The sequence below is a fragment of the Urocitellus parryii genome, chromosome 15 (genome assembly GCF_045843805.1).
Source record: "Urocitellus parryii isolate mUroPar1 chromosome 15, mUroPar1.hap1, whole genome shotgun sequence".
Lineage (NCBI taxonomy): Eukaryota > Metazoa > Chordata > Mammalia > Rodentia > Sciuridae > Urocitellus > Urocitellus parryii.
In genome coordinates, this window is record NC_135545.1 from 57293002 (window position 1) to 57317891 (window position 24890).

General features: G+C 60.1%; 1 protein-coding gene across 1 annotated transcript; it reads right to left on the reverse strand.

Annotated features, from left to right (window-relative positions):
- Positions 1–161: 161 nt before the first annotated feature.
- Acsf3 (acyl-CoA synthetase family member 3) lies at positions 162–22920 on the reverse strand. Its single transcript, XM_077792835.1, has 8 exons — positions 22799–22920; positions 21694–22397; positions 20675–20830; positions 16088–16242; positions 15265–15410; positions 10570–10682; positions 581–707; positions 162–250 (listed from the first exon to the last, which is right to left on the reverse strand). The coding sequence occupies exons 2-8, from the start codon at positions 22378–22380 to the stop codon at positions 162–164; spliced, it is 1473 nt and encodes a 490-aa protein (XP_077648961.1). The 5' UTR covers positions 22381–22397; positions 22799–22920.
- Between the last annotated feature and the right edge of the window lie 1970 nt (positions 22921–24890).

Here is a 24890-nt window from a genome sequence, read left to right on the forward strand (position 1 = left end):
ACGTTCACACTAAAGGCAGGCGAAGAGGAAGACTACCCAGCGCCCACTGAAGGCAGGGGCTCCTCCTGTGTGTGTCCTCCTGCCAAAGCCACACTGCCACCAGGGCACACCCATTCCTGCCGTGTCCTGCAGGACTCTGGATCCCGGGCCAGGCCCGCTTCTCACAGAGGAGGCAGGACGGAGGTGGGCGGCTGCTCAGCGCTGGGTGGTGTCTCAGGAGAAAGGACGCCACACTGGCCCACACCCCGAGCTGCAGGGCAGGCCACTGGGCAGAGGGACTTGGTGGGGGCAACAGGGCAGGACCACATAGAGCACCACAGTGGCCCTGACCCGAGGTGGAGGACTCACAGGCAAGGCTGTGGCTGGACAGGGGCCGCAGGACCACTTGGAAGGAGCGTGTGGGGCTAGGCCGCTGGGCGTGCACACACGTGTGCCAGAGGACAGAAGGCGTTGTGTGGCGGGCTCTGTCTCCTGAGGGACGTCAGCCTGAGGACCCTCCTCTGGGAGCCGGGGGAAGCTGGGTACTCGGGCACAGGACAGCAGCCCACCAGGTGGCCCCACCCTGCAGAGCTGGCCCTACCTGTCTTAAACCAGCCGTCCGCGGTGAACGCACTTCTTGTCTCTTCTGGTTTGTCCCAGTATTCTTGGAACACAGAGGGTCCCCTGACCAGCAGCTCCCCTTCCTTCTCTTCAAACCCTGGGGACACCTGCAGAAAGGGGGAGGGACGGGCAGGTCGGACTGGGCACACTCCCTTCGGAGAGGGTCTCCCCTGCTGTGGACCTCCCATCCCGGCCCAGGTGCTTTTTGGAATCAGACACGTTGTTGGAAAACACAGCCCTCTGTGGAGAGAGCTCCGTCCCTCCAGGGCCACCCTCCTGCCCTGCCCTTGCCCAGCCCGGGACCACCTCACTAGTCCCCAGGCAGAGTGCAGCTCTCCAGATCCGGAGACGGGACTGGCCCAGGCTCAGCACTCAGGGCCCCAGCTGGACGTGAGCTGCCTGCCCACTTCTAAAGGCTGTGCCAAATCCCACCCCAGGGCACGTCTCACACGAAACTCCTGTCCAGGGCTGCTGGAGTGGCTCAGGGGTGCAGCATTCTGGAGCTGGGAGCTGGGCTTTTAAGTCAAACCGCAAACGCTATTTAAACTTGCTGATTTCCCTCTGCTGGCCTGGATATGTTCCATTGCTGTGGACAGACTGGCGCCAGGTGGTACACCTGAGACAGGTGCACACAAAGCTGACCTCAGAGAAGGCAGGCTGGGACTTGCAGATTTTAGCCAATAAGAACACTATTTTTATAGGTGCAAACGAGACCCAGCATCTCATAACATAAGGTCCAGAATGTCCAGGAGTCAGCACACAAAGGATCAGAGAGCATCAGCAAGTGGGACGATGGAGGCGGCACAGAAGTGGGAACTGCCTGGCAAAGACCGCACAGCACACGGGATGAGAACGCTCCACAAATGAGGGCCACACTCTGGAAATGGGTCAAACAGCCAGAATGTCTCAGCAAGGACATGAAGAGGGAAAGCAGGAGTAGGGCCCTGGGTGGCTCAGCACAGAACAGACCCCCAGGAGGGGACCGGGAACGAAGGGCGCAGTGGAGAGGGCCAGCATGACCGCAGCAGCAGCGGACAGCTCTCACTCCTGGAAAAATGGCAGAGGAGAGCTGGGGAGGAAAGAGAAAGGTTGGGTGAAATCTGGGTAAAATCCCCAAATCTGGTGAGGACATAAATCTGTGGATTCAAGAACCTTAGAGGATCCCAGGTAGGACCAGTCCACGTCTGCACATACCTAATCCAATGATCAACGACTCAAACTAAAGACAAAGAAAGAATCTTGATGGCAGTCAGAAAAGGACAATGCTTTACTTAAAGAAGACCAAGGTTCAATGACTACTGACTTCTCTTCAGAAACGTGAGGCAGGGAGAAGTGGAATGACTTTTTGTGGGGGGGTGTGGTCCTTGGATTAACCCCGGGGCACTCTACCTCTGAGCCCCATGGTCAGCTCTATGTCTTATTTTCACACAGGGTCTCAAGGTTGCCCGGCTGGTCTTGAATGGACCCTCTGGCCTCGGCCTCCCAATCACTGGGATCACACCACGCCTGGTGAAGCTATAGTTTTAAAGCTCTGAAAGAAAATAATTATGAACCCAGAATTCCAAATCCAGGAGTACGGACGGAGAGAGACAAGAGTGTGCTGCAGGCAGACCTGGTCTCCAGTAACGCCAAAGGCTGTACTCAGACAGGGAACGCAGCAGCAGGAGACTTGGGGCACCAGGGATAAAGCACAAGCCACAGAAACTGAACGTCTGGGTGCACCAGCAGGACTCCCCTTGCCTCCCGCGCTCTCTGCACTCCTGAAGCTGAAAGCTGCCACAGACAAGGGTGGGGTGCTGTGGCCTGCGTGTGGCAAGGCTCTACAGTTTTCCGGAAGCATGATGGTGTTGATTCCAAGGAGGCTGTGGGAAATGAGCAACTACACTCTTATCCCTGAAGCCCAGAAATGAAAAACCTAGGGCAAAACAGTAAACAGGATAAAGTGGCAGGCTTGAATTCAAGCCCATCAGAAATCACACTAAACGTAAATGGTCTAAACACACCAGTTAAGTAGCAGAGCTTGTCAGGCTGGACTGAAGAAATATCTTGACCAATCACATGCTGCCTATGAGAAATTTACTTCAAATACAATCAAGGTGGGAGAGAATCATACATACCATGCAAACACAAAACAGAAACTGAAATGGCTATATTAACACCAGACAAAATAGATTCAATAGCCAAGGACATTTCTAGCAGCACCACCTGTTGGTGAAAGGGCCAACTTGCTAGGAAGACCTAATGATTGCAAATGTGTGTGTATCAGACAAGACTTTCAAAACACATGGGCAAAGATAGACAGTTACAGCTGGAGACTCCAACACTCCTCACTTTAGTCATAGAACAAGCAGCGAGGAAACCCAAGAAGTGCAGAGCAGAGCTGTGCCAGCCACCACCTTTCCAACGTGAGCAGCGCCCTCCAACCAGGCCCAGCAGAACACACTTCCTCACTCACACCAGATCTGCCGCCAAGAGAAAGCACACTCTGGGCCACGGAAAACACCTCAACAAATTTAAACATAATGAAATCATACCATGTATACATTCTGACTGCAATGAAATTAAACTAGAAAATCAATACTGGATAACAGAAAAATCACCGAGCATTCAGAAAAAACACAAGACACTCTAAGTAATCCATGGCCAAAAAAAGAAAGTCTTAAGGAAAATTTAAAAATATTTTGAATCGAATGAAAATGAAAATACACCCTATTGAAATCTGAGGGATGCAGCTAAAGCAGTGGTTGGGGGAAAACTCATAGGATCAAATGCATCTATCAGTACAGAGGAAAGGTCTCAAATCACCAGAAGAAGCTAGAAAAAGAGAAAAACAAGCCAAAATCAAACTGAAGAAGTGATCCGAGGTAAGAACAGAAATGGGTAAAATTGAAAAGAGAAGAACAATGGGAGGGGAAAAATTCAGTGAACCCCAAAGTAGTTCTCTGGGAAAACATCAAAGCAATGGAACATAAACTCCCACAGACATAAGAACAGAAGACTCAGAGCGTCAGCAAGTGGAGGGAGAGCAGCGCTGGACACACACAGTCAACAACGGGCCCACTCCCAGACGCAGTCAGGACACAAGAGATGACAGAACGGGCTAGGACCACACTCTACGTAACAACTCATAGCTAGACCTCATAAAAGGGAGCTCCAGGCCGAGAGGTTGCCCTGGTGGACTCTACCCAACCTGCAGAAGAGCACCACCATCCCACACCAGGCCCTGCAGAGGCAGAGGAGGAGGGACGCTCCCCGCAGTGTGAGGCCAGGCGCAGAGGGCACAAGACCAGGGAACCACAGGCCCACGTCCCACGAAGGCCCAGGCCTCAGCAAAGGTCAGCACGGGCGCCATGCTGGGCTGCGCATGTGACAGTGGCCCTGAGCACAGTGGAGCTGAGAACTACCCAGGGCCAAGTCAGGGCTACGGTGCTGCAGCCCGGGTGCGGCCCAGGCAGGCAGAGGAGCTGTGGAAATGGCCCTGCACGGTTCCTGAGACCAGGACAGCCAACGGTGCATGCTGCCTGCACCACCCTCTCATCTCTACTTCAGAGCCTCCCGCTGAAGGACAACACTGTCCCCAGGGAAGTGACGGCCTTCTGTGGGACAAGGCATGCAGCAGAAGACGGAGACCTGGTGCACAGGCCTCCACTGACATGCACACTGTGTTTTGGCTTATAACCAAAAAGTTTAAGAAGCAAAGACAAAACTAAACAGGAAAAAGTCTTACAGAAGTAGGATATAAAGAAAGAAAGTATTTCTATGCAGCCATACAATGTTGTGTCTTATGCTAAGGGTCCATACAAATGGGTCAGACAGCTAAAAAGAATTTCAAAGTAAAAATGTTACAGTAAACTAAAGTTAACTTATTATGGAAGAAAGTTGTGTTTTTTTTTAAATCCACTGCAGCCTACGTGTGCAGTGGAGTGACTTCCACTCCTGCAAGCTCCATCCATGGTAAGTGCTTTCTTAAACCTTTTATACCACCCTTTTGCTGTACCTTTTCTATTTTAGATATGCTCAGATACATGACTGCCCACAGCTGTCAGCACAGTGACACGCTGTTCCAGGCCGTGACCTAGGGCAGCCCAGGTGTGCGGCAGGCTTCCCCTCCCTCCAGGATTTCATATCACAACCAAACTGCTCGATGATACCTTGTTGGAGGGACCATCATTAAGGACACACACTCACTATAACAAAAGTGGTACACCTGGGGACACAGGCTGGTTCCACATCAGTGTGACCCTGGTACCAACAGCCTGAGGGAGAAGAGCCAACCGAGTGTCTTCAACATCCCTGTGTGATCAACAAGCCCAGCACGTCATACCCAGAAGGAAACCTACTAGAAGGCCTGTAGCTGGCATCACACTTGATGAAGATCAGGAACTAGATGAGGATGTCCACTTCACTACTCTTGTTGGGCTTGGTGCTGGAGGTCAGTCATGGCAACAAGGCAGAAGAGACAATTGCGAGGCTGCACGGGGCAAAGCAAGTACGACTGCACCGGGGTCCCCCAGGTTACTCACCAACACTCCTGAGGCTCACCAGAGGACCGCCAAGTTACCAGAGGAAGACAGACTGGCTGCACAGGCACAGACAACTACTAGCAACAACTAGAAACGGAGAGACTCCCCTCTTACAAAAGTTGAAAAAGAAGAAAAGCAGGAAAAAACAAAAGAAGAAACATTCATTTATGTGTAAATCTAACAAAACACAGACAGCACCTCTTAGCTGAAAACACCACAAGAGGGCAGAGCCGGCCATGTTCAGGGACTGGCACCCTCAACGTAGGCATTATTATTTCCTAAATGACCCACGGAAATAATGTAATTCCAATCAAGACACTTCAAGGACATGCAGATACAAACAGATATTATACAGATAATTCCAAAATTGACATGTGCAGTCAAAACAACTCTGAAAAAAATAAAGTTATTTTATGGAATCGCTATAATTTTAGGTCTTACTATAAAGCCACAGTAGTCAAAACAGTGTGGTGTTAGCAAAGGAACAGAAACATAGATCAATAAAGGAGATCACAAATCCACACACAGAATCATTCAAATATGTCCTTGATTTTTGATAAAGTTAGATGGCTCAATGAAAGGGTATCTTTTCAATAAATTATACCTGAACAACCGGATAACCACACATGAAAAAATAAACTCCACTTAAACTTTTGTTATGCAAAATTCCATTCAAAATGTATCACAGATATTTCACATTTGGGTCTGGACCATCCCCAATGCTCACATATTGGAGACTCGGTCCCCAGTGTAGACTATCCAGAGATGGGTCTTTGGGGGGTGATTGGATTATGGATTAGCATTGGCATGTCAGTTGGGGGCCTGTTATCATGTTGAGGTATGTCTGTTCAATATCTAATTTGTCTAAAGTATTTATCATGAAGGGATGTTAAGTTTGTCAAATGCAATTATATATATATTAAAAAAAAGCCCAGAATGGCCAAATGTACATGGACAGAAAGGAGACGATGTCCGTTTGGGGCCAAGGCTGAGGGGAGAGGGCGTGAGGGTGGGCTTGGGAATGACTACAGGTGGTCACGGATCTTCTGGGAGGTCTGCGCACAACTGTGATTCCACCGAAGCCAGTGGATTGTACGGTGTGCGCAGGGGCAGTGTTTGGTGTGTGATTGTAGCTCCATAAAGAGCTTTTCTAACAAACAGAAAAGACCCAGGGCAGTAATAGTCTATATGCTTTGGTGTTCTGCAGGGCAAGGAGGGGTACCCTGAGCTCCTGGAAGAAATGGCCAGGGCTAGGGACCCCAGAACACCCAGAGTTTCCTCCACATCCCTTTAAAGGACATGTGGGGACACGGGCCCTGTGCAGGGGGCAGCGAGGCACCAAGAAGCTAACCTCTGCAGACACTCAGCCAGCCAGGTGGCCTGTGACTCATGTCCTGATGGACGGCTCCCCACCCAGGCCAGGCCACCTCCCGCCCAGCCCTTTATAGAGGGGCGAGGCCTCACACCCGTGAGAAGGGTACACTGCTCAGCAATGCCCTGCCTGGGTGGGAGGCCCTGCCTGGTCCCACCTCAGCACCGTGGGCCCTGCGGGGGCAGCAGTTGGTGGTGCACCAGTAATAGATGGCAGTGATGGGGCGCAGGAGGGAAGCGGGGGCCTGTGAGGGGCAGGGCCACAACAGAGCAGCCTGCTGGCCAGAGGGGCGGCCTGCACTCGGGAGAGAGGAGGAGACCAGTGTCTCTCAGGGGGATGTGAGAAGGCGTCCTGCGGCTGCAGCTACCACCCAGCCCTCCACATCCCCAGCAAGAGAAGCTGGCTCCGCACAAAGGCCCAGGGCCAGGGTGGCAGCACAGACAGCTGTGTGGCCACTGGTCTGCTGGTGGGCCCCCGTGGTCCCTGGCTGGCGTCTGGCTCTCAGTAAGTGAGCAATCACCTGGTGCCTGCAGGGCTCAGAGCGGGTGTCATCTGGGGGCCAGCAAAGGGGGAGGAGGGAGCCACGGGCGTCAGCCCCTCCCCTGCAGAGGGGAGCCCATACCCAGGTGGGAGAGGGCAGGTGCCAGTTACTCCAGCACCTGACTGCCCGCCAGAGCTGCACAACTCGGACCCTCTGGTCACAGTGGCAGACACTCGAAGCCCTGAGACGCGGACATGTGGCCCAAGCTGCTGGCCACCAGCCACGGCCAGGGCCACCACAGCTCCAGGATGAGACCAGACACAGGCAGCTGTGGGAACCTGGAGTGCTGCGAGCCTCCTTGCTGATCCCCGTGCTGGTCCCCTGAGGGACCCGAGAGCCCACTCCTCTCACTTCAGACCCTGTGGTGTGCAGCAAGCCATGCTCCAGAGATGAGGGACCCGATGCCCACTGCCCAAGTGCCCACGGCCCAAGCCCACTTCCTGAGTGCTCACTGCCCAAGTGTCCACTGCCTGATGTCCACTGCCGAGCACTGTTGCAATCAACAGGCACTTGCAGAGTCTGTGAGGGGCCTTGATTGGAAACCGGCGGGGACTCTGGAGCCCCGAGTGCTGGGTGCTCTAGGCACCAGGAGGTCTGCACGGCGGCGGGCAGAGCTGCAGCTCTCCACGAGGGCTGCTCCCGGGCACCAAGGCCGTGCTGCTCCTTCCTGGTGGGCTCCACACAGAGCCCCAGTAGGCTTCGAACCTCTGGGCATCAGCACCATGGTGAGGCTGCTCCTCGGCGTGGCCCGGGGCCATGTCCTGTCTCCACAGTGGCCACTGCTGGCACAGGTGGGTGGCCTGTGTGGGTCAGGTCAAGAGCGGAGGGCAGAGGTCATCAGGGCCTGGTGTCCTAGGAAGGGCCCTGGGGCCTGAGCACAAAGACCACACAGCCCGCGCTTGCCACGACCACTCACAGAGGCCGAGTGACCTTTAAAGGGCGGGGTGGGCTGTGCATGCCCCACAGGCCAGCGTCCCTGGGCAGGCCCCCCATTGTCCACCATCCTGTCTGTGGACCTGGCAGATGCAGGCCACCTGTTTGTGACTGCTGTCTGCCTGCCACGGCTCCTCAGGCCTCTCCTCCCTGCCCTGTGCGCGAAGGCCGGGTGCAGTGGGCGCTGCCCATCATGGAGGAGTGAGGACAAGCCCTGACAGTAAAGCTGTTCTCGGAGACTCAGCTCCCAAGCAACAGCACTCGGGTCTTAAGTCGGGTGAAAACACACACTCGGCTCAAGAGCAGAGAACACGCGCGGCCTGTGCACACACATGGAAGAAGCCCAAGCCCTGTACTCGACCCCAGGCCAGGCTCCCCATGACAGCACAGAAGGCAGAGGCCGGCGGCCCACCTGGGAGGCGAGGAGGACGCGCAGCCTGCATAGGCCTGGCTGAGGCAGGCAGCGGGACACACCCTGCGAGGCTTTTGCACTGAAAAGCACAGCACCCTCCTGCCATTCGGGGGCTGTGAGCACCTGCCCAGAGCCGGGAGGCAGGCTCCAGAGCCGTCCTGAAGACAGCCAGAGGCAGCCGATTCCAGCGGGACCAGCCTCGGGGAAGGGAGGCCACGGGGAAGGGAGGCCACAGGGGAGCCCACAGGGAGGGAAGTCCCGGGGAAGGGAGGCCACAAGCCACACAGGTCACCAGGCAAAGCGCACAAGTCCTGCCAGTGCCGATCCAGCTCCAGAGTTGAGCGGGGGAGCCCTGGCCTGGGTGTGGTGAGTGGGGCGCCACGTCCGGCTGGGTGAGGCGGCTGAGCGAGGGGGCAGGCCTGCCTTCCCATGGGACGCGGCAGAGAGGCCCTCAGAGGGCGGTGCCCCCCCACCCTGTCCTGCCTGAGGAGCGCTGCACAGCCATGGAGGAACCCCAGAGCAGCTGGGGCCCGTGTCTGGAGGTGTCTCCGGCAGGCAAGGAAGAAGCAGCCGTCTGGCTGTGCTCCCCAGCCTCCGGCAGAGCTGGCCCTGACCTAGAATGTTCTAGAAGATGCTGCCTCTGGATTGCGGCCTGTGCCTCAGTGTCTGCTCAGCTCCCTCGCCATCGAGCGCCCCCTGTCCCCTCGCAGGCACCTCGCAGGCCTGTCTGTGGCTGTGTGGCCTCTGGCTGTCCAGCATCCTGGGGGCAGGGCTGTGCTCCTTTCTGCCTGCAGTAGCTCAGGGAAGGCCGCAGGCAGAGCCGGCAGAGCCAGGCCTGGGAGCTGCTGGGGAGTGGCTGCTATCACCGCCCGCAGCAGCTGAAATCCAATTCACGTCAGAAATGCTCCCTGCCCTCGCCCCACCCCTTTCTTTGGCCATGTTTCTGCCACTTCCTGCACAATAGGTGTCCCTGAGGCCGAGCCCAGCACTGAGGACGCCTGGGAGGCCGGACGGTGCAGGCACCTACCTCACCACCGCTGCCCCGCTGGGACACTCCTCTGAGAGAATGCCCTGAGCCAGGGTCCAAGCGCAGCCCCTTGCTGCAGGGGGCGGGACCAGCCAAGCAAGGTGGCCTGAGACCTGGGTGTGAGCAGGTGCCGGGAGGCGGGCACTGGGGAGTTACACACTAGACCCGGGCGTGGCCAACTCCCTGGCTCAGCACAGCCGAGGCCCAGCAGAGGGCAGTCGGGCTCCAACCCGAGGCCAGAAGGCGAAAGGCAGGCGGCCCAGAGCCGTGGGAACAGGCGGGTTTCAGGACTGGGTAGACCTTGGAGCCAGGAGCCCCTGAGAGGCCAGGAGGGAGGACACAGGACAGCTCAGCGAGGCCCACAGGCAGCCCCAGGCAGGCGAGAGGCACTGCTGGCTCCAGTCTTCCTGATGTGCAGCTCACACCTGGGCCACCAGCTCTCACCCACTTGCGGGACAGTGCCCCGGTGACCGTCCCCAGCAAGCTCAAAAACCAAGGTGTGGCCAAGCCCACCAAGGACGGGCTGCCACGGTGAGGCCATGCCCACACGCACCTACCTGGCTGCCTCTGCAGGCGAGCAGTCACGCAGAGCCGAGGCTGCCAGCCCCGGGCACGGGGACAGGAACCCTGCTCAGGCGACAGGTCAGTGTGAGCCACACCCAGCCTGTCACCAGCCTGGAATCCCACGTCCTGGGGACCCCAGCTTCCTTGACCTGAGGGCCTTGCGACGGGTGGGTGTTTAGCTCTTAACCCTTGCTGACAGGAGATGACGGCCCTCCCGGGCTGCCCCTGCCCACTGCAGAGTGAACCGGACACGGAGCCACCCTCAGTTGGCAGCAAGGCACCTGAGGCTGTGGGGCTCTGGGACAGTGACAGCACCCTCCAGCTGCACCTTTCTGATGGGTCCCTGTGCTGTCCTGGGCTGCTTAGCAGGCCATGGTGACGCCCTTGGGCCCCAGGGAGCCTCAGGGGAGCAGGGTATGCCTGGGCCAGCTCCACTGTCCATGTCCTGGAAGTGGCCAGAGAACAGCTGTGGGTAAGGCCCACCGACACTGGCCAGTGAGCTCCGTGACACCAAGCAGTGCCTCCGTCATGAGGGCACACCCCAAGGGAACGTCTCCGTGCGCTGTGGGCGCCAGGTGGGGCAGCCTCCGGCCCTACCTTTGTCCCGCTCTCGTCTCCCTCCGCGTGGACGGCGTAGGGGCAGCCCTCCTTCTGCAGGCCCTCAGAGACAATGCGCACTTCCACTCCCGGCAGCGGGGTCCCCACAGAACCTGCAGAGGGAGAAACAGGCAGGAGGAGGCAGGAGGCAGAAGCTCCTGGAAGAGGGGACACCCACTCGCCCGGGTGCCAGCGGGGCTCTGTGAGCACACGGCTGGGACCCAGTGCTGGGGGGTGTGGCGCGCCTGAGACTCGAGGGGCGACCTCACAAGGCTCCAGCAGGGTTGTCCAAGTGGCCTCACGGCTGCTGTGGCAGACTCCATCTACCTGCCCAGCCAGGGAGTGCTGGCCCCTGAGCTAGATGCACGAGCATCCTGACAAGGGGCAGGGAGGGACCAGGGACCGGGGACAGCAGGACCAGGGGGAGGCGGGCTTGCTGAGGCAGGAGGGCGGGTGCTGCCCTGGCTCGAGGGGAGGCGGGCTTGCTTGGTACTGCCTGCGCTGAAGCCAGGTGGTGCCTGTGGAGGGGTGGCGAGTCCAGCTGCAGAGATGCTTCCCGGAGGCCCCACCCGGCACAGGAGGGCGCTCCAAAAGCATCTCTGCTGCCAGCTGAGCCTAGTAGGTCAGCAAAGGCCGGCCTTAGAGACACCTGCCCCAGAGCTGGCACATGGTGGGGGAGTGGAGCAGGGGACAGCAGTGGCACCCGCACAGGCATGAAGCCACTGTCCAGACTCGCCACTCCGAGTACACTGAGTGGCTCCAGGGCCTTTATCTTCATGGCCAGAATCGTGGGGTGTGCCATGGGACGAAGAGCCCCAGGATGGCCACTCAAGGGCCCCCAGCCCCCAGATCCCGACTCCTGGCAGGTCTGTCCACACTGCCCTTGTTTTGGACGCAGCCCTGCTACAGAGAGAGGGCCAGGAGGAGCCAGGAGGGCTGAGACCTCCAGGTGAACACCGGCCGCTTCCCTGGCGTCACTGGTGAGCAAGACCAAGGGCTGCTGCAGCCTCCTCTGCTGTGCGCCAGGTCCCTGTTCCTTGGTGACTGCAGCCTCTGCCATGCAGTGGGGAAACCCACAGAGGGTGCCGTGCACCACTGCAGGGTGGACCCACTGCTGGGGCAGGCTGGGTGGGTATGGGAGGGCAGCCAGCCCAGCTCTGAGGTCCAGCCCCTCAGCTGACCCACCATGCCAGAGATGGTCAGATGGTCAGATGGACCTGCCCAGGCAGGAGCTCCATGGCCTCGGCAGGTCAAAGCCATTGAGACCGGGGCCAAGAACAGGTAGCGGATGACCAAAAGGAACTGGGTAGGTGGCACTTCCCCACCAACCAGCTGCCCACACGGCCCGGGGAGGGCAGGGTGGCACTTCCCAACATGAGCACTCACCCCTGCTCGGTTCTTTTCTGCCTTTGGTCACAGAGGCACAAGACAAGGAACCTAACGTCATCTGTAAGGGGCAAAGCAACCCTCCTCCCGGAGTGACAGCTCTGGGGCCCTCCCCTCCAGAGGAGACTCTGTCCATTTCTTTTCCTTTCTTTCTTTTAAAAAGGTTTTTTAAGTACCTGTTTTATTTATGTATTTCGTGTGGTGCTGAGTCAAACCCAGTGCATCGCACATACCAGGCAAGTGCTCCACACAGCGGCACCCCAGCCCTGTTCTGTTTCTTACATAAATTTACTTTCTATTCTCGTCCCACCGTTTCTCAGGTGCTCTTCAACCTGGGGGGACAAGGACCCGATGCTAATATCACCATCGTCTACCAGGCATGAGCTCAGGGCCCTGGGTGGGATCACCCACGGGACCACCCGCCCTCCCTCACACACAGGCCACTCTGATCTCTTGTCCTCCTTTTTATGGTGCTGGGACTGACTCCCAGGGTGCTGCACACGGAGCTGCATCCCAGCCCTCTTTATTTTGAGACAGGGGCTTGCTAAGTCACTCAGGCTGGCCTCAGACTTGCCATCGTGCTGCCTCAGCCTCTCGGGCTCCACCAGGGGCTTGGCTCTCCGTCCCCTGAGCACCTGTCCAGCAGTGGTGCAGCACCTTGGGGCCCCGAGCCCTCTTACCATCTCTGTCCCTGGAACGTGACCTGGGCTCCAGCTCACCAGGCCAGAAGCAGCCTTCTCAGGCTCTGGGAGCCAGTGGGAACCTGTGGGTGGACCAGAACCTGGCCACAGTGCTGCCCCCAGGGAGGAACAGGTGAGCTGCCCACACAGGCCTGACTACTGGCAGTGGCTGAGCTCTGGGAGGTGTCTGTGACAGACCCATGGGAGCCTGTGAGAGCGCCACCGCACCAGCTGCCCATCACCGCACTCTGGACGACAGAGGGGCACCACCACTGTCCCAGTCCAGTCCCCGCCCTGCAGGACAGCCGTCCGCTCTGCCCAAGCCCCTCCATCAGCCTTCCCCTCATCCTGGGGTCCAGGCACGTGCTGCCTTGGCGTGCCTAGTCCCACCAGAGGGGACACGGGCGGCAAGGGCTGGAGCCCTGTCAAGGCAGGACGCTATGCTGGTCAAGGCCTCTCCCCTCAAGCAGCCCCACGAGGTGGAAGCTGGAGCTGGACACTGGACATGGGTCCTGCAGCCAGTCCTCTCACTTGGGGCTGCCCTCCATGCCCTGACAGGCTCCAGGGAGCTTGAGGGAATTCTGGTGGTGGTGTGGCCCAGCCCACTGCAGGAATAATGCGCTGAGGCTCCGCAGACAGGAGAGCAGCAGCCCAGGAAGCAGGAATACAGGTCTGGGTCTTGGCTGGGATACACCCTTTGGCCCCAAGGTCAGAGTCCCACCCCACCTCCCCACGCCTGCCAGGAGATGCTCCGGATGTGGCGTAGCTGCTGCACGGCTCCCAGCCAGGAGCAGCAGGTGCACTGTGGGCGAGCGGCTGTCGTGGGGCGAGACAAGCTGTGTCCAGGTGCTCAGGACCCAGGTTCCTGCACTCCAGCTTCTTCCCAGGCAGCCCCGAGTCTCAACGTCTCTGGACCCTTCCCCATCTCTGGACCTCTTTCCCGTCAGCATGAGCCCAGGCGCCCTCCTCACCCCACCACTGGAAGTCCCCTGGCCCCTGGCTCTTGTCCTGCACCTTAACACCCCTTTCTGTGGCCATCCCTCCAAGGCCTTGTCTTGCCCCCTCCCCTCCTGCTGCAGCCTCAGCTCCTCTGTCATCTCTGTCCCCTCACTAAGGCAGGGGAGGCCCCTGTCCTACTCCTGTGCTTCAGGGTGGCCCTGTCTGCCCAAAGGCATGGGTCCATGTCCACTTGCACCACTAGGCAGGTCCCCAGCCTCAGTGCCCTTGAGTATGCACAGGGTGGCACCACTGCCACCCCAGGGCTGCGTGAGGACAGCCCTCCACAGAGCACCTGCTTCCAGGAGAAGAGGGGCCCAAGCCGGGGCTCTAGCCTGTAGTCAGGCTGGGGGGACATGGCACCCGAGTTCCTGAGCCGGGACTGCAGAGACTGGCACTCTTGTGGGCCATCACACACCACGAGGAGTGAGGGCCGGGGAGCCTGGGGCCGTGGGCCTGGTCTCCAGCTCCGTCCCACCCCTGCAGACAGGGCAAGGCTGGCGCAGACACACGGGCCTTGCCACACAGCAGTGCCATGGCACGTGTGAGCTGGCCAAGCTGTTGGCTGCCTGTGCCCACGTTGTCCTCCAGGGTCCGATGCAAGATCAGCTTCTATGGCTCGCACTGCCTCCCTCTCACAATGACAGCCAGGCCTGCTCGCCATCTCCCGCCCACTGGCAGCTCTCCCCACAGCCACCAGAGCCCGCCATTCTGCTCAGGATGCCCTGATGGCAGCCTACTGCACCCTCCACAGAGCCCTAGTGGCCCCGTGGCTCCCAGGCCCTGTGACGGGTCCCACTGCTCACCGTACACAGCCTCCCACCCGCCCAGCATGCTGACCTGCAGTACGATGCTCACACCTGCTCATGCCTGTGCTGCCACTGTCCCCTATCTGGTCTGAGACCTGGAATAGACACTGGCTTCCCCAGTCCCTGGGAAACTGGGGCTATCACACGGCACTGAAAGGCAGAGGAACTGGAAGAGCAAAACACCGAGAGGGACACAGCAAGGCCGGCCGGCTCCAGGATCCCATAAAGCCTCAAAGACATCAAGTGACGTGTAGCAACGCTTGAGGCCACCACTCACCAGAGAAGACCCAACAGAAGACCCCAGAGCCCAGGACGTGGCCGGGTGGGGCGGACGCACAGGAGCATCCAGCAGCCCTGCAGCCCAGCCTGGGTGCCCGAGGAAACCAGCACCCTGTTCACAACATCTTGGCTGTGCCCACAACCGTCCCCAGCCTAGAAGACCCCAGGCAAAGGGAGGGAAGTGACCTGCTAGCACAGGTGACGACCCCCATCACCTGCAGAGGCCGCCACAGGAAGGAGCACTGGCGCGAGGCTGCCAGCCAGGCACTGGGGGAGACGTTGACCACGGGGGAAGGAGAGACCTGGGCTCCAGGGCTGCTGAGGGCTCCTGCCACAGCTGGGGGCTCCAGGCCTCTCGTCCCTGTGCCCCTTGGTGACCCACAGGGCCCGGGGTGAAAAGGGCCCTCCTGCCTCCTCCTCAACCACGTGGGACAGCAGGGGCAGGGGCGGCGGTGGTGAGCACCCAGGGTGTCCGCCACGGTCACGGCAGAGGGCAGCACTCTCTAGGCCCCGCTTCCAGGTGCAGGCTCAGGGGCTACTCCTACCTGGCAGGCGAGTTCCGGCCAGCGGGTTGGACAGGGCCATGCCGACCTCAGTCATGCCGTAGCGCTCCAGCAGCGTGTGGCCAGTGGCGTGCTTCCACTGCTCCAGCAGAGGGGTGGGCAGGGCCGCCGAGCCTGACACCATCAGCCTAGGGCACAACCACGGGCTCAGCTCTGTCCTCACGCACGGGGACAGGTGACCTAGGGTGTCACCACCCAGCATCACCACAGAGGTGCGTGTGTGTGCACATGTATGTACACGTATACACGCACAGCTCGCTCCGCACACGCACATGCAGGGACCTGCATGCACCTGTGTACACATCTTTGTGTATCTGTGAGGGATGCTGGGACTGAACCGGGGTGCTCTACCACTGAGCTGCACCCCAGCACTTCCTATTTTTTTTGAGACAGGGTCTCATTAGGCTTGTGACCCTGCTGCCTCCGCCTCCGAGCTGCTGGGAGGACAGGTGGCCCTGGGCTTCCCTGCATCATCGTAGTGCAAGATTCATGATGGAAACAAGTTTGGGCTAAAACCCAATTGTTGGCATTTTTAAATTTGTTGGGTATATTTTAGAATATAAACAAGTCTTCCAAAAACTACCACAGAAGAGAAAACCTAAGCCTAGCTCTAGAGAAGGCAGAGTGGATGGAGACAGACCGAGAAGGCCGGTGGACACAGATGTGCGCGGCAGGGAGGAGAAGAGACGGAGACCAGGACGCGGAGAGCCAAACGTGGACCAAGGCCCGGGCGGGCGGCCACGCAGAGCACAGCAGGCCCGTCAGCTGCCACGGGGCCTTCCTGCGGGACGGGGCCTCCACCCACCTGATGTTTTCTTCACACACGGCACGCACAAAGTCCCGGACGTGAGGCTGGGTGAAGTGCTGGTCATAGTAATCCAGCAGCTTGGCGTATATTGTGGGCACCGCCATAAACATGTTAATCCGGGGAGTCTCAGAGCTCAAGAACTTCTCCCAGACCTGGGGAGAGACAGGAAGCGCCCTGGAGGTGGCTGGGGGACAACCCAGGATGTACGCTGGACGTGGGCTCTTGTGGCAGTGCTCACCACAGCCGTTCCCAGACCAGACCCAGGCCCCTCAGGGCTCTCTGAAAGGCACGCTTGAGCCCAGCCCCAGGAAGGAAAAATAAGCTGTGAGTGGAGCAGGGGCCCAGGGCTGGGGTTCCAGGTCTGCAGCCAGGAGCAGGTCAGTCTTGACGAGGCCACCAGAAGCCCAGGAGACTACTTTGGCCTGAGGTCAGCATTGGCTAGCACAGTCAGAGAAGCCTTTTGTTTACCCCAAGTCTCTCGCAAACTCTGTGCCTCGCCCAGGACACTTGCATGAGCTTCTGTGTGAAGATGGCAGGTCTTTCCCCACTCGGGCTTTTCCATAACACCACCAGCTGGACGGGAGCAGGGAAAGCTCCAGAGCCCTGGCCCTGCCCCTGGGGAGGCCCACACGGCTTCACCACAGCCTTGGAATTAGGCACATTGCAGAAAATCTGCAGCCCAGCCCGTGCCCTCGCCCCCATACCTGCAAACGAGCCCTACCCCAGTGGCCGGGAGAGGAGAGGCACTGCACACAGGGAAACGGCAGCAGTCACTGAAGACAGGGCCCCGTACCCCAAGCCTCAAGCACGTGAGATGCTGAGCATCAGCTGCAGTGGGCCTCAGAGGACAAAGGTCAGCGTGACCAAACAAGGACATTAGAACACCAGGCAGTTTAGATGCCAAGGTGGACCAAAGGGGGAAATGGAGGACTGCAGAGAGAAGCAGAACTGCAAGAAGAGCCACTGTGCAGCCGGAAGGCACACCATCCAGACCGGGGACTTGCCGGGAGACTCAGCAACAGACAGCACCACAGAGAAAGGGTGAAGGAGGCCAACGTGGGCGGCCGGAGCACCTGGAGCTCAGGTATGGACACAGGGCCAGGGCTGGCTGTGACGAGGAAGGGCTGGCGAGGCCACTGAGGGAGAGAGGGAGCGGAAAGACGTGCACTCCAGGTGTGTGGACGCAAGACCCCAGGCTGCTAGGACGCCCCCTCCCCCACGCCGAGCTGCGGCTGCTCACTTAGGCAACAGCCACAAGCAGACCCTCGTTTTACGCAGAAGGGGAGGGGCCCAGAAGAGCCAAAATCAACCTGGAAAGGAGAGTGAAGGTGGAGGACACCCCAACCCCACAGCCGGCTCCAGAGCAGAGGCCACCACCGTGCGATGCTGGAGGTGCCCAGGGCAAAGAGCTGCGCCAGCACTGGGAGAGGACAGCTGCCCACTGGACGGCCACGGAGCAGAGGAGCCTGAGGCCTTCTCCCACCCACACACAGGCGACAGGCGTGGCGGGCGGCCTGAGCTCCTGCGCAGAGACTGCAAGGCCCCTAGGGGACACCTGAGAAACCTGCGTGGCCTTGGTTTGGCAGATCTCTCACAAGTGGCATCAAAAGCACCTTCTGAGAAATCAAAAGACTAAAGTCGTCCAAGTTAAAATGCGAGCCTCGAGAATCACTTTACAAAACAAGAAGACTCCAGCGTAGGGGACGCACCTGCCATGGGAAACAGCCCGTGACCTCAGCCCCTCTAGGGCACAGGAGCCGGGCGATGCACCCTTGATCCTCACAGGCAAGGCTGCCGCTAACGGGCAGTGAGGGGGACTCCCAGCAGTTCCCGCTAACGGGCAGTGAGGGGGACGCCCAGCAGTCCCAGCCTTCCCAGCTCAGCTGCTCACCGTCGCCCAGGGGGAGGGAGAATCGCACGCAGCCGACTCACTGCAGGCTACGCTCCTCTGCAGGAGAGAACTGGTGCCAGACCCGTGGTCTGCCTGGAGGGACCCTGCTCTGGTTAGGCGGCTCAGGTCCTGTCCTGATGAGGCCCCCACTTCCTCCTGACTTTGTGAAGAAGCTCGGCCTGTGGCACAGCACGGCCCTGTGCAGGCTGCCATGTGAGGAGGAGCGGGTGTCCAGGGAGGTGCGGGTCCCCTGCTGCCTCCCCGACCCGGGGAGTTGGCTGGTGGTCATACTGGACACTATCAGGGTTGCCTGGGTGCAGTGACACCCTGACCCCATGGACCAGAGGCAGGGGCAGCCTGAGCCCCTTTCCTGGTGCCTGGGGAGTTTTCTGCTGGTGAACTTTGGGTGCACGAGAGATTGATGCTGTGGACATGTGGCAGACACCTGGTGTGAGCACACCTCAGTGTTGGACACAGCCACCCCTCACACTGTGGGCCCTGCCCTGCTCCCTGGCTGTGCGCCACCCCTTCCCACTCGTGGGCTGCACAGCCTTGGCACCGGCATGCAGCAGGGCCTGTGTGCTCAGCAGGGCCTCGGCTGGGGAGGGCTCTGCCTTCTGGGCACTTGGGGATCAGCAGAGGGCAGCTGCTCCTGAGCCAGGGCTCCCACGCGCACATCGTCCGCAGGTCACTGGAAGCAGCAGCGACAGTGCTCTGCTCTGTTCAACTTGGCGGAGGCAGCCGGCCCCCGGCCCGGCTTCAGCAGCAGTCCTTGCAGCAGCCCAAGTGGGCTGTGCACTGGAACTCCCCAGAGCGGAGTCTGCAGCTGGAACTCCCCAGAGCGGAGTCTGCAGCGCCGCCCGTCCCCGTCAACCACCGCTTCAAAATCACCATCACAACCCAAGAAGTGGCCAGAGAAGCGCTATCTGGCATGAGCAGCCGACAGAGGCCCTGCAGGGTCGAACATACAGACTGCTCTCCAGAGGTGACAGGACCGTCCACCACCTCCCCACACCCTCCCAGGCATGTCATGGACCCTGGCAGCCTGGAGTCCCCAGGGACACAACAGTGCAAGGCCTCAGAGCACTGAAACCCCACCACAGCTGTCACTCAGCACTTGTACTCCACATGCAACCTCAACTGAAGCCCACGGCACCGAAAGCTGGTCTCACTGGCACAGGCTCCAGTTCAAGGGAATCTATAGGACTACGGAGAGCGGCGGCCTTCCGCAGTCAGAGCGTCAGATTTGTTTCCATATTGAGTTCTGACTGCAGAGTTCTCAGAAAATCCCAAGGAAGTGTCAAGAGTTGCAAACATGTAAGATTTCACCCTCTTTATAAGCTAATGAGCTGGGTGCAGTGGCACAGCCTGTGAGCCCAGCTGCTCAGGAGGCTAAGAGGCAGGAGGACTGCAAGTTCAAGGCCAGCCTGAGCAACTTTTCAAAACTCTGTCTCAAAATAAAAATAGGGGGCTGGGATGTCATTTAGTGGTAGAGCACTTTCTTAGGGTCCAGGAGGCCTTGGGGTCAATCCCCAGAACCACCAAGAAAAGAAAATAATAAAAACAGAAATGGCTAGGAATATACTCAGTGGTAGAGCACTTGCCTAGCATGTGTGAGGCTCGGGTTCATCCCCAGCACTGCCAGATAACAAAGCAAAACAAGAACTCATGTGACAAGTTGGCCTAGAGTGTCACCAGATTCCAGAGCAGAAACCCCAGAAGAGGAACCCCAGGGCAGAGACTCCAAGGGAAAGACCCCGGGCAGAGACCCCAGAGGGACCCTGGCAGAGATCCCAGAATAGGCTCCAGAAGAGTCTCCATGCCAGGGGCCCAGGAGGAGGCAGTGGAGGCCCCCCGTGCTGAGCTGAGGAGTATGGGCCTGACCTCCAAGGCCCCCGGCTCTGGTCCAGAGGAGGGATGGGCGGCTGTGCCCCTGGAGTGCAGGCCACACACTCTGCACACAGTGGGGCGATGTGGGCGACCACAGCAGGTCTGCCACAGGGAGCGCCTGGCCTCTAGCACAGGACAGAGGCCTGGAAGCCAGGGGCAAGGAGAACAGGCCAGGCCTGCCCGAGCTCAGGGGAGGGCACTGACAGCACCACTCTCCATGGAGACGAAAACCGAAGAAAGAAGGGACCCAAACCCAGCCTCTCGCAGGAAGGAAGGCCCTTTCTCTTTGTCCCCTCCCAAGCAGTGTCTGTTCTGCCCTGGAGACACTGCCCTGCACGGGGACTCACCACTGCCACCGCAGCCCCAGGGCCCACACTAGCAGAAGCACCAGGGAGGACCACGATGCTGGGAGACTGAGGAACCTCCAGCTGGACTTCCCCCACAAGAACCGCGAGCAACACAGTGGCTGCCAGGGCCACTGTGGCCCCACCCTCCTCCCTGCGCTCCAAACCTGTCGCCCCACCTGGAGGGTCTGAGAATGGGCAGAGGGTGCTGGATGACGCACCAGGCCTCATGAGAGGAGGCCACGAGACTGCTGAGGAGCAAGGCCCAGGAGCACAGGCAGCCTCCAGAAGCCGCATGCAGCATGGGCCTCCCAGGGAGCCTCCAGACAGAACCCCCCGCCCACACCATCCGGCTCAGTCAGACCCATCTCAGACTCCGCACCCAGAGGCGTAGCGGCATGAACACAGGCTGTCCCAAACCCCCAGGTCTGGGCAGCCTCCCAGGGCCCACTGACTCACCTGCTGAGCACTGAATTCGGGCAGCATGACGCAGGTGGCTCCCACCCAGAGTGGACAGAGCAGCTTGTTGACCACGCCATGGACATGGTGCAGAGGGAGGACGTGGAGGATCACGTCGTCTCTGGTCCATGCCCAAGCGTGGACCAGCCCAGTAACCTGCAGGGGACACGGCAAAGGCTGCAGGTGTGCCCCCCAGAAAGGGCCAGAGGCCCTGAGGACGGCCAGCTCTGTCCCTCCCATGGCTGATGAAGGGAGGTGAGAACAGACCGAGGACTTGTGACTTCACCGCTCACCAGGGACGGGGGCACAGCCACCCTCTGGGGCTTTGGCAACCCTGGAAAGGCCTCTACAAACACCCCGTGTGATTTTGGCCCTGTCCAGGCCTGGGCCACGGGCCACGGCAGAGCTCAGGCCTGACAAGGACAGCCACCACCACGGCCTGCACTGAGCTCTGCCATTGGCCGTGGCAGGTGTGGCCGACTCACTGAGCAGCTGTGGACCAAGCCCCTGTGAGTCCCTGCACACCTGCTGGCCTCTCTGCCTGGAGAGCAGTCCAGACGGACCTCCAGAAGAGCTGGCTGCACCCCTGCCGCCCGCCCAGCCACCCACAGCGAGCCCCCATCCTACTGCTCCCGCTGCACGAGGCTTCACCGTGCACACGGCCGCTGTCTGAGGCCAGCAGGGGACAACCCACGTTCTGCCCACATGGGGGCTGAGGCTACAGAGCACTGGAGGGCCAAGAGAGGAGCAGACCCGGACTCTGTTCCTGCCTTCAGCTCCAGGCCCTGACCCTGAGGCCTGAGTCACGCCACACAGTGGCCTGTTCTACCTTCATGGGCCCCACCCTGCTGTCCTGGTGAGGGAGGCTGAGGTCATGCATCCTGTGACCCTCTGTCACCAAGAACTCAGGAGGCGTGTGCAGGGTGGTGAGCTGTGAGCAAGGGTCAGGACTAAGCCACCCAGAAAGGGCCTCACCCACAGGCCCATCACGATGGCATGGGAGGACGCCGCACACTCACCACGGCTGCTAAGTTGCGGTGGGTGCTCAGAGCACCCTTGGGCCTCCCTGTGGTCCCGCTGGTGTAGAAGATCATGGCGCCCCGGTCCCGCCACTCCCACTCCTGCCCCTGCTCTTGCCCCTCTGCCGGCTCCTCTGCTGCCTCAAGGTAGATGGCAGGCGACAGAGGCAGGAGCGGGACCCCCAGCCGTCTGACCACTGGGTGCAGCAGCTCCACGTACTCCTGGCCGGCCACAACCACAGAGCTCCGCGAGTCCCGGATGAAGTACTCCAGCTGGGCCTCCGGGTGCTTCCGGAACAGGGGGACCGCGATGCCGCCACTCATCCACGAGGCCCACTGGGCAATGACATAGGAGACATCATTGGCGCACAGGAAGGACACCCTCTCCTCCCGGAGGTCCCCGTCCACACAGTTACAGAGCCTGCAGATCTCCCGAGACAGGCGGAGGCTGCGGTAATAAAGGTCCCTGTAGGTGTGGCGGCCATGCTGATCCACCAGGGCAAGCCTGTCCCCAAAGGCCAGGGCACGGGTAAACACAGGGGCAGTCCTGTCCGAGGGGGCTGTGGGGTGCGTGTGCAGGAGGCCTCTTCCTCTGGGTCTCCCGGGAGTCGGCCAGGAGGAGGCCCAGGCCCAGGCCAGGCGCGGGAAGGGCAGCCTCTCACAGCGTAGCAGGGCACTGACGAGCATCCTCCAGGGGTCACGGCCTGCGCTGGAGGGGGGCACAGCGTCAACACAGCCTCGCCACAGCACAGCTGGGGACATCTCTGAAGACCCGCCCAGAGGCCCTGGACTTCCAGCCAGAAGGCAGTCCCCCGGACACCAGCACCTGGGCCTTCCACTTCATCTCTGAGGTGGAGGGTTTTTCAAAACCACGCCAGGTTCTAAGCAGTGACACAGCCAGGCGACAGCCTAGGAGCAGGGAGGACCCGACACACAAGGTGGCTCTTAAGGACAGTGGCCCGCAGAAACGCCAGGGAGGCCACGTGGCCCTGCCACCATGGGACGGACGGCTGGGGCTCCTCCAGCTCAGGGCAGGCACAGGGGCCTACCCCAAAGGCAGCGTGGGGAGCTGGCGGCAGAGCAGGGCTTTAACAAGTAAGTTCACCTGGCCGGCAGGTGCCAGTCTCTTCAGGTTGGAAGCACCTTCTGCCTCTCCACAAATCGCACCGAGCCCCTGGGAGGCAGGGCGGGACTGCCCACTTCAAGAGGTGCCATGGGACCCACCCACAGGCACTTGCGCCTCTTTCCAGACCCACTGAGAGGCCAGCGCCTGTCCACGTGGCTTCAGATGGAAGACAGCTGATATGGACGCCAAGAGGCGCCGTGATCCTGGACTTTGCTACCATTCACTGAAACTGTCCCCGTGCTGCTGGCCACCCTCCCTGGCACTAAGTCCCTTGCTCCTCAGCTTCTTCCTGCCCTGGCCTCTGCCCCTGGGGAGCCTCCTCTGCCACTCCACCTGGCAGTGACTTGTAGCTCTCAGAGCAGCACCCCAACTGTGCTGGGGGACTTTCAACAGCAGTGTTTGGACATGATGACAACATTCCGCATCTTGGGGTTCTCCCTCTGCCCCTGGTGGTATCTCCCTCGGCCCCTGGTTCAGGGAACAGGACAGCCAGGCTGAACCCTGCTTTACAGAGGTGTTCTAAGCCACTCAACCTAAGTCAGAGGGAGTCACTGGAACCTTCCCAGTCACGTCCCCCACCGTCAGGGAGACTAGAGGCCCACACTGGCCTCACTGTGGTGGAAGCACTCTGCTTCCTGGGACACCAAGCCCAGCCCCAGCCAAGGGCCCTGAAGGTTGGTGGGCAGCACCTCTGCCACCGACAGCCCCTGGTCACCAACGAGAACCACGGTGGGACATCTGGCTCCCACAGGGCTGGAGGGGCTCCTGTAAGGAGGACAGGCAAGAGGCAGCCAGGGATAGGTCCCAGAGGACTGGGACCAAGGGAAGTCCATGTGGAAGGCTGTGCTTACACGGGGGAGGCTCTGCTGGGTCACCTTAATTCTGAAGACAGCTGCCACTTCACCCTTCTCTAGACACAGGGCGCCGGCCCCTCCAGGCCAGCTCTCAGCCCCTCTGATCTCAGGTGTCTTCCTCCAATGCAATGACCCCTCCAGGGCATCTGGAAGGAGCACAGCTGGCCTCCAGTGAGCACCGTCCTCCCCGAGAGCGGCTCCCAGAGAACCTGCCTTTCAGGCACGGAGCCCTCCACCTGGCTCCTACACCAGCGCGGTCAGTGCTGACTGGGCTGGACACCTGCACTTCAGCCAGGCGCTTCACAGCCCTGGCACCCCACCAGCCAGAGGCCGGCAATGTTACCATGCCCAGGAGTGAGGCCACAGCACCTCGAGGAGCAGGAGGATTGGGGTCACTGGACACAGGTGCACCAACAGCAGCCTCACCCAGGCCATCTGGACACAGGCCTAGAGGCCAGGCCAGCACCAGAAGGGCTGCCTCCTGTCCTGTCCTCTTGGTTTTCTGCACCTGCCTGAACCTTCACTTCCCACCAGTGACCCTGGACACCAGGCTCTGCCTCAGAAGCGGTGTGAGCAAGTGGGGGCACGGGATGGGAGAGGGGAGCCACTCCCAAAGGGGCATGGTGCTCCTCAGACCTGCGCCCGCCCCTCGGCCCCTGCACTAGGGTGGCCCAGCAGTCCTCAGGCCTGGCCTCATGGGGTGGGGGCCGCAGCACAGGGTCTTCCTCTGCAGCAGTGCTTGTGGCTGGGGGCTGTTTTCCGAATCACAGCCGGTTCCAGTCAGGAGCCGCGCAGTTCAAACTTCAAAACCAAAAGGGAAAACCGTGGTGGGAGCCCACGTCCATCTGGGAAGTAAAATGCCATTTTAAAACGCCAACCGCAAGGGTCAGCTTCCGGCCACCCCGGACCCAGGCTTCAGTCTTCTGTGCAGAGAAGGTTCAGAGGCCAGGGCCGCGGGGAGCCGCCGGGGCCACCTCGCAGGCAGGGTCGCAGCAGAGCGGCGGCCGGACCCCAGCGCAGCCCCCAGGGCCGCTGCCCTCGCTCCGGCCTTTCCCGCAGATTCCGAGCCGCAGCCGCCACACCCGAGGACGGCGGGGACCCCAGGGACCCAGTGGATCCCGGGGCGAGGACGGCGGGGACCCCAGGGACCCAGGGGATCCCGGGGCGGATGGACGGCGAGGGCCTGGGGGCCCACTGGACTGCGCAGACGGGCCGGC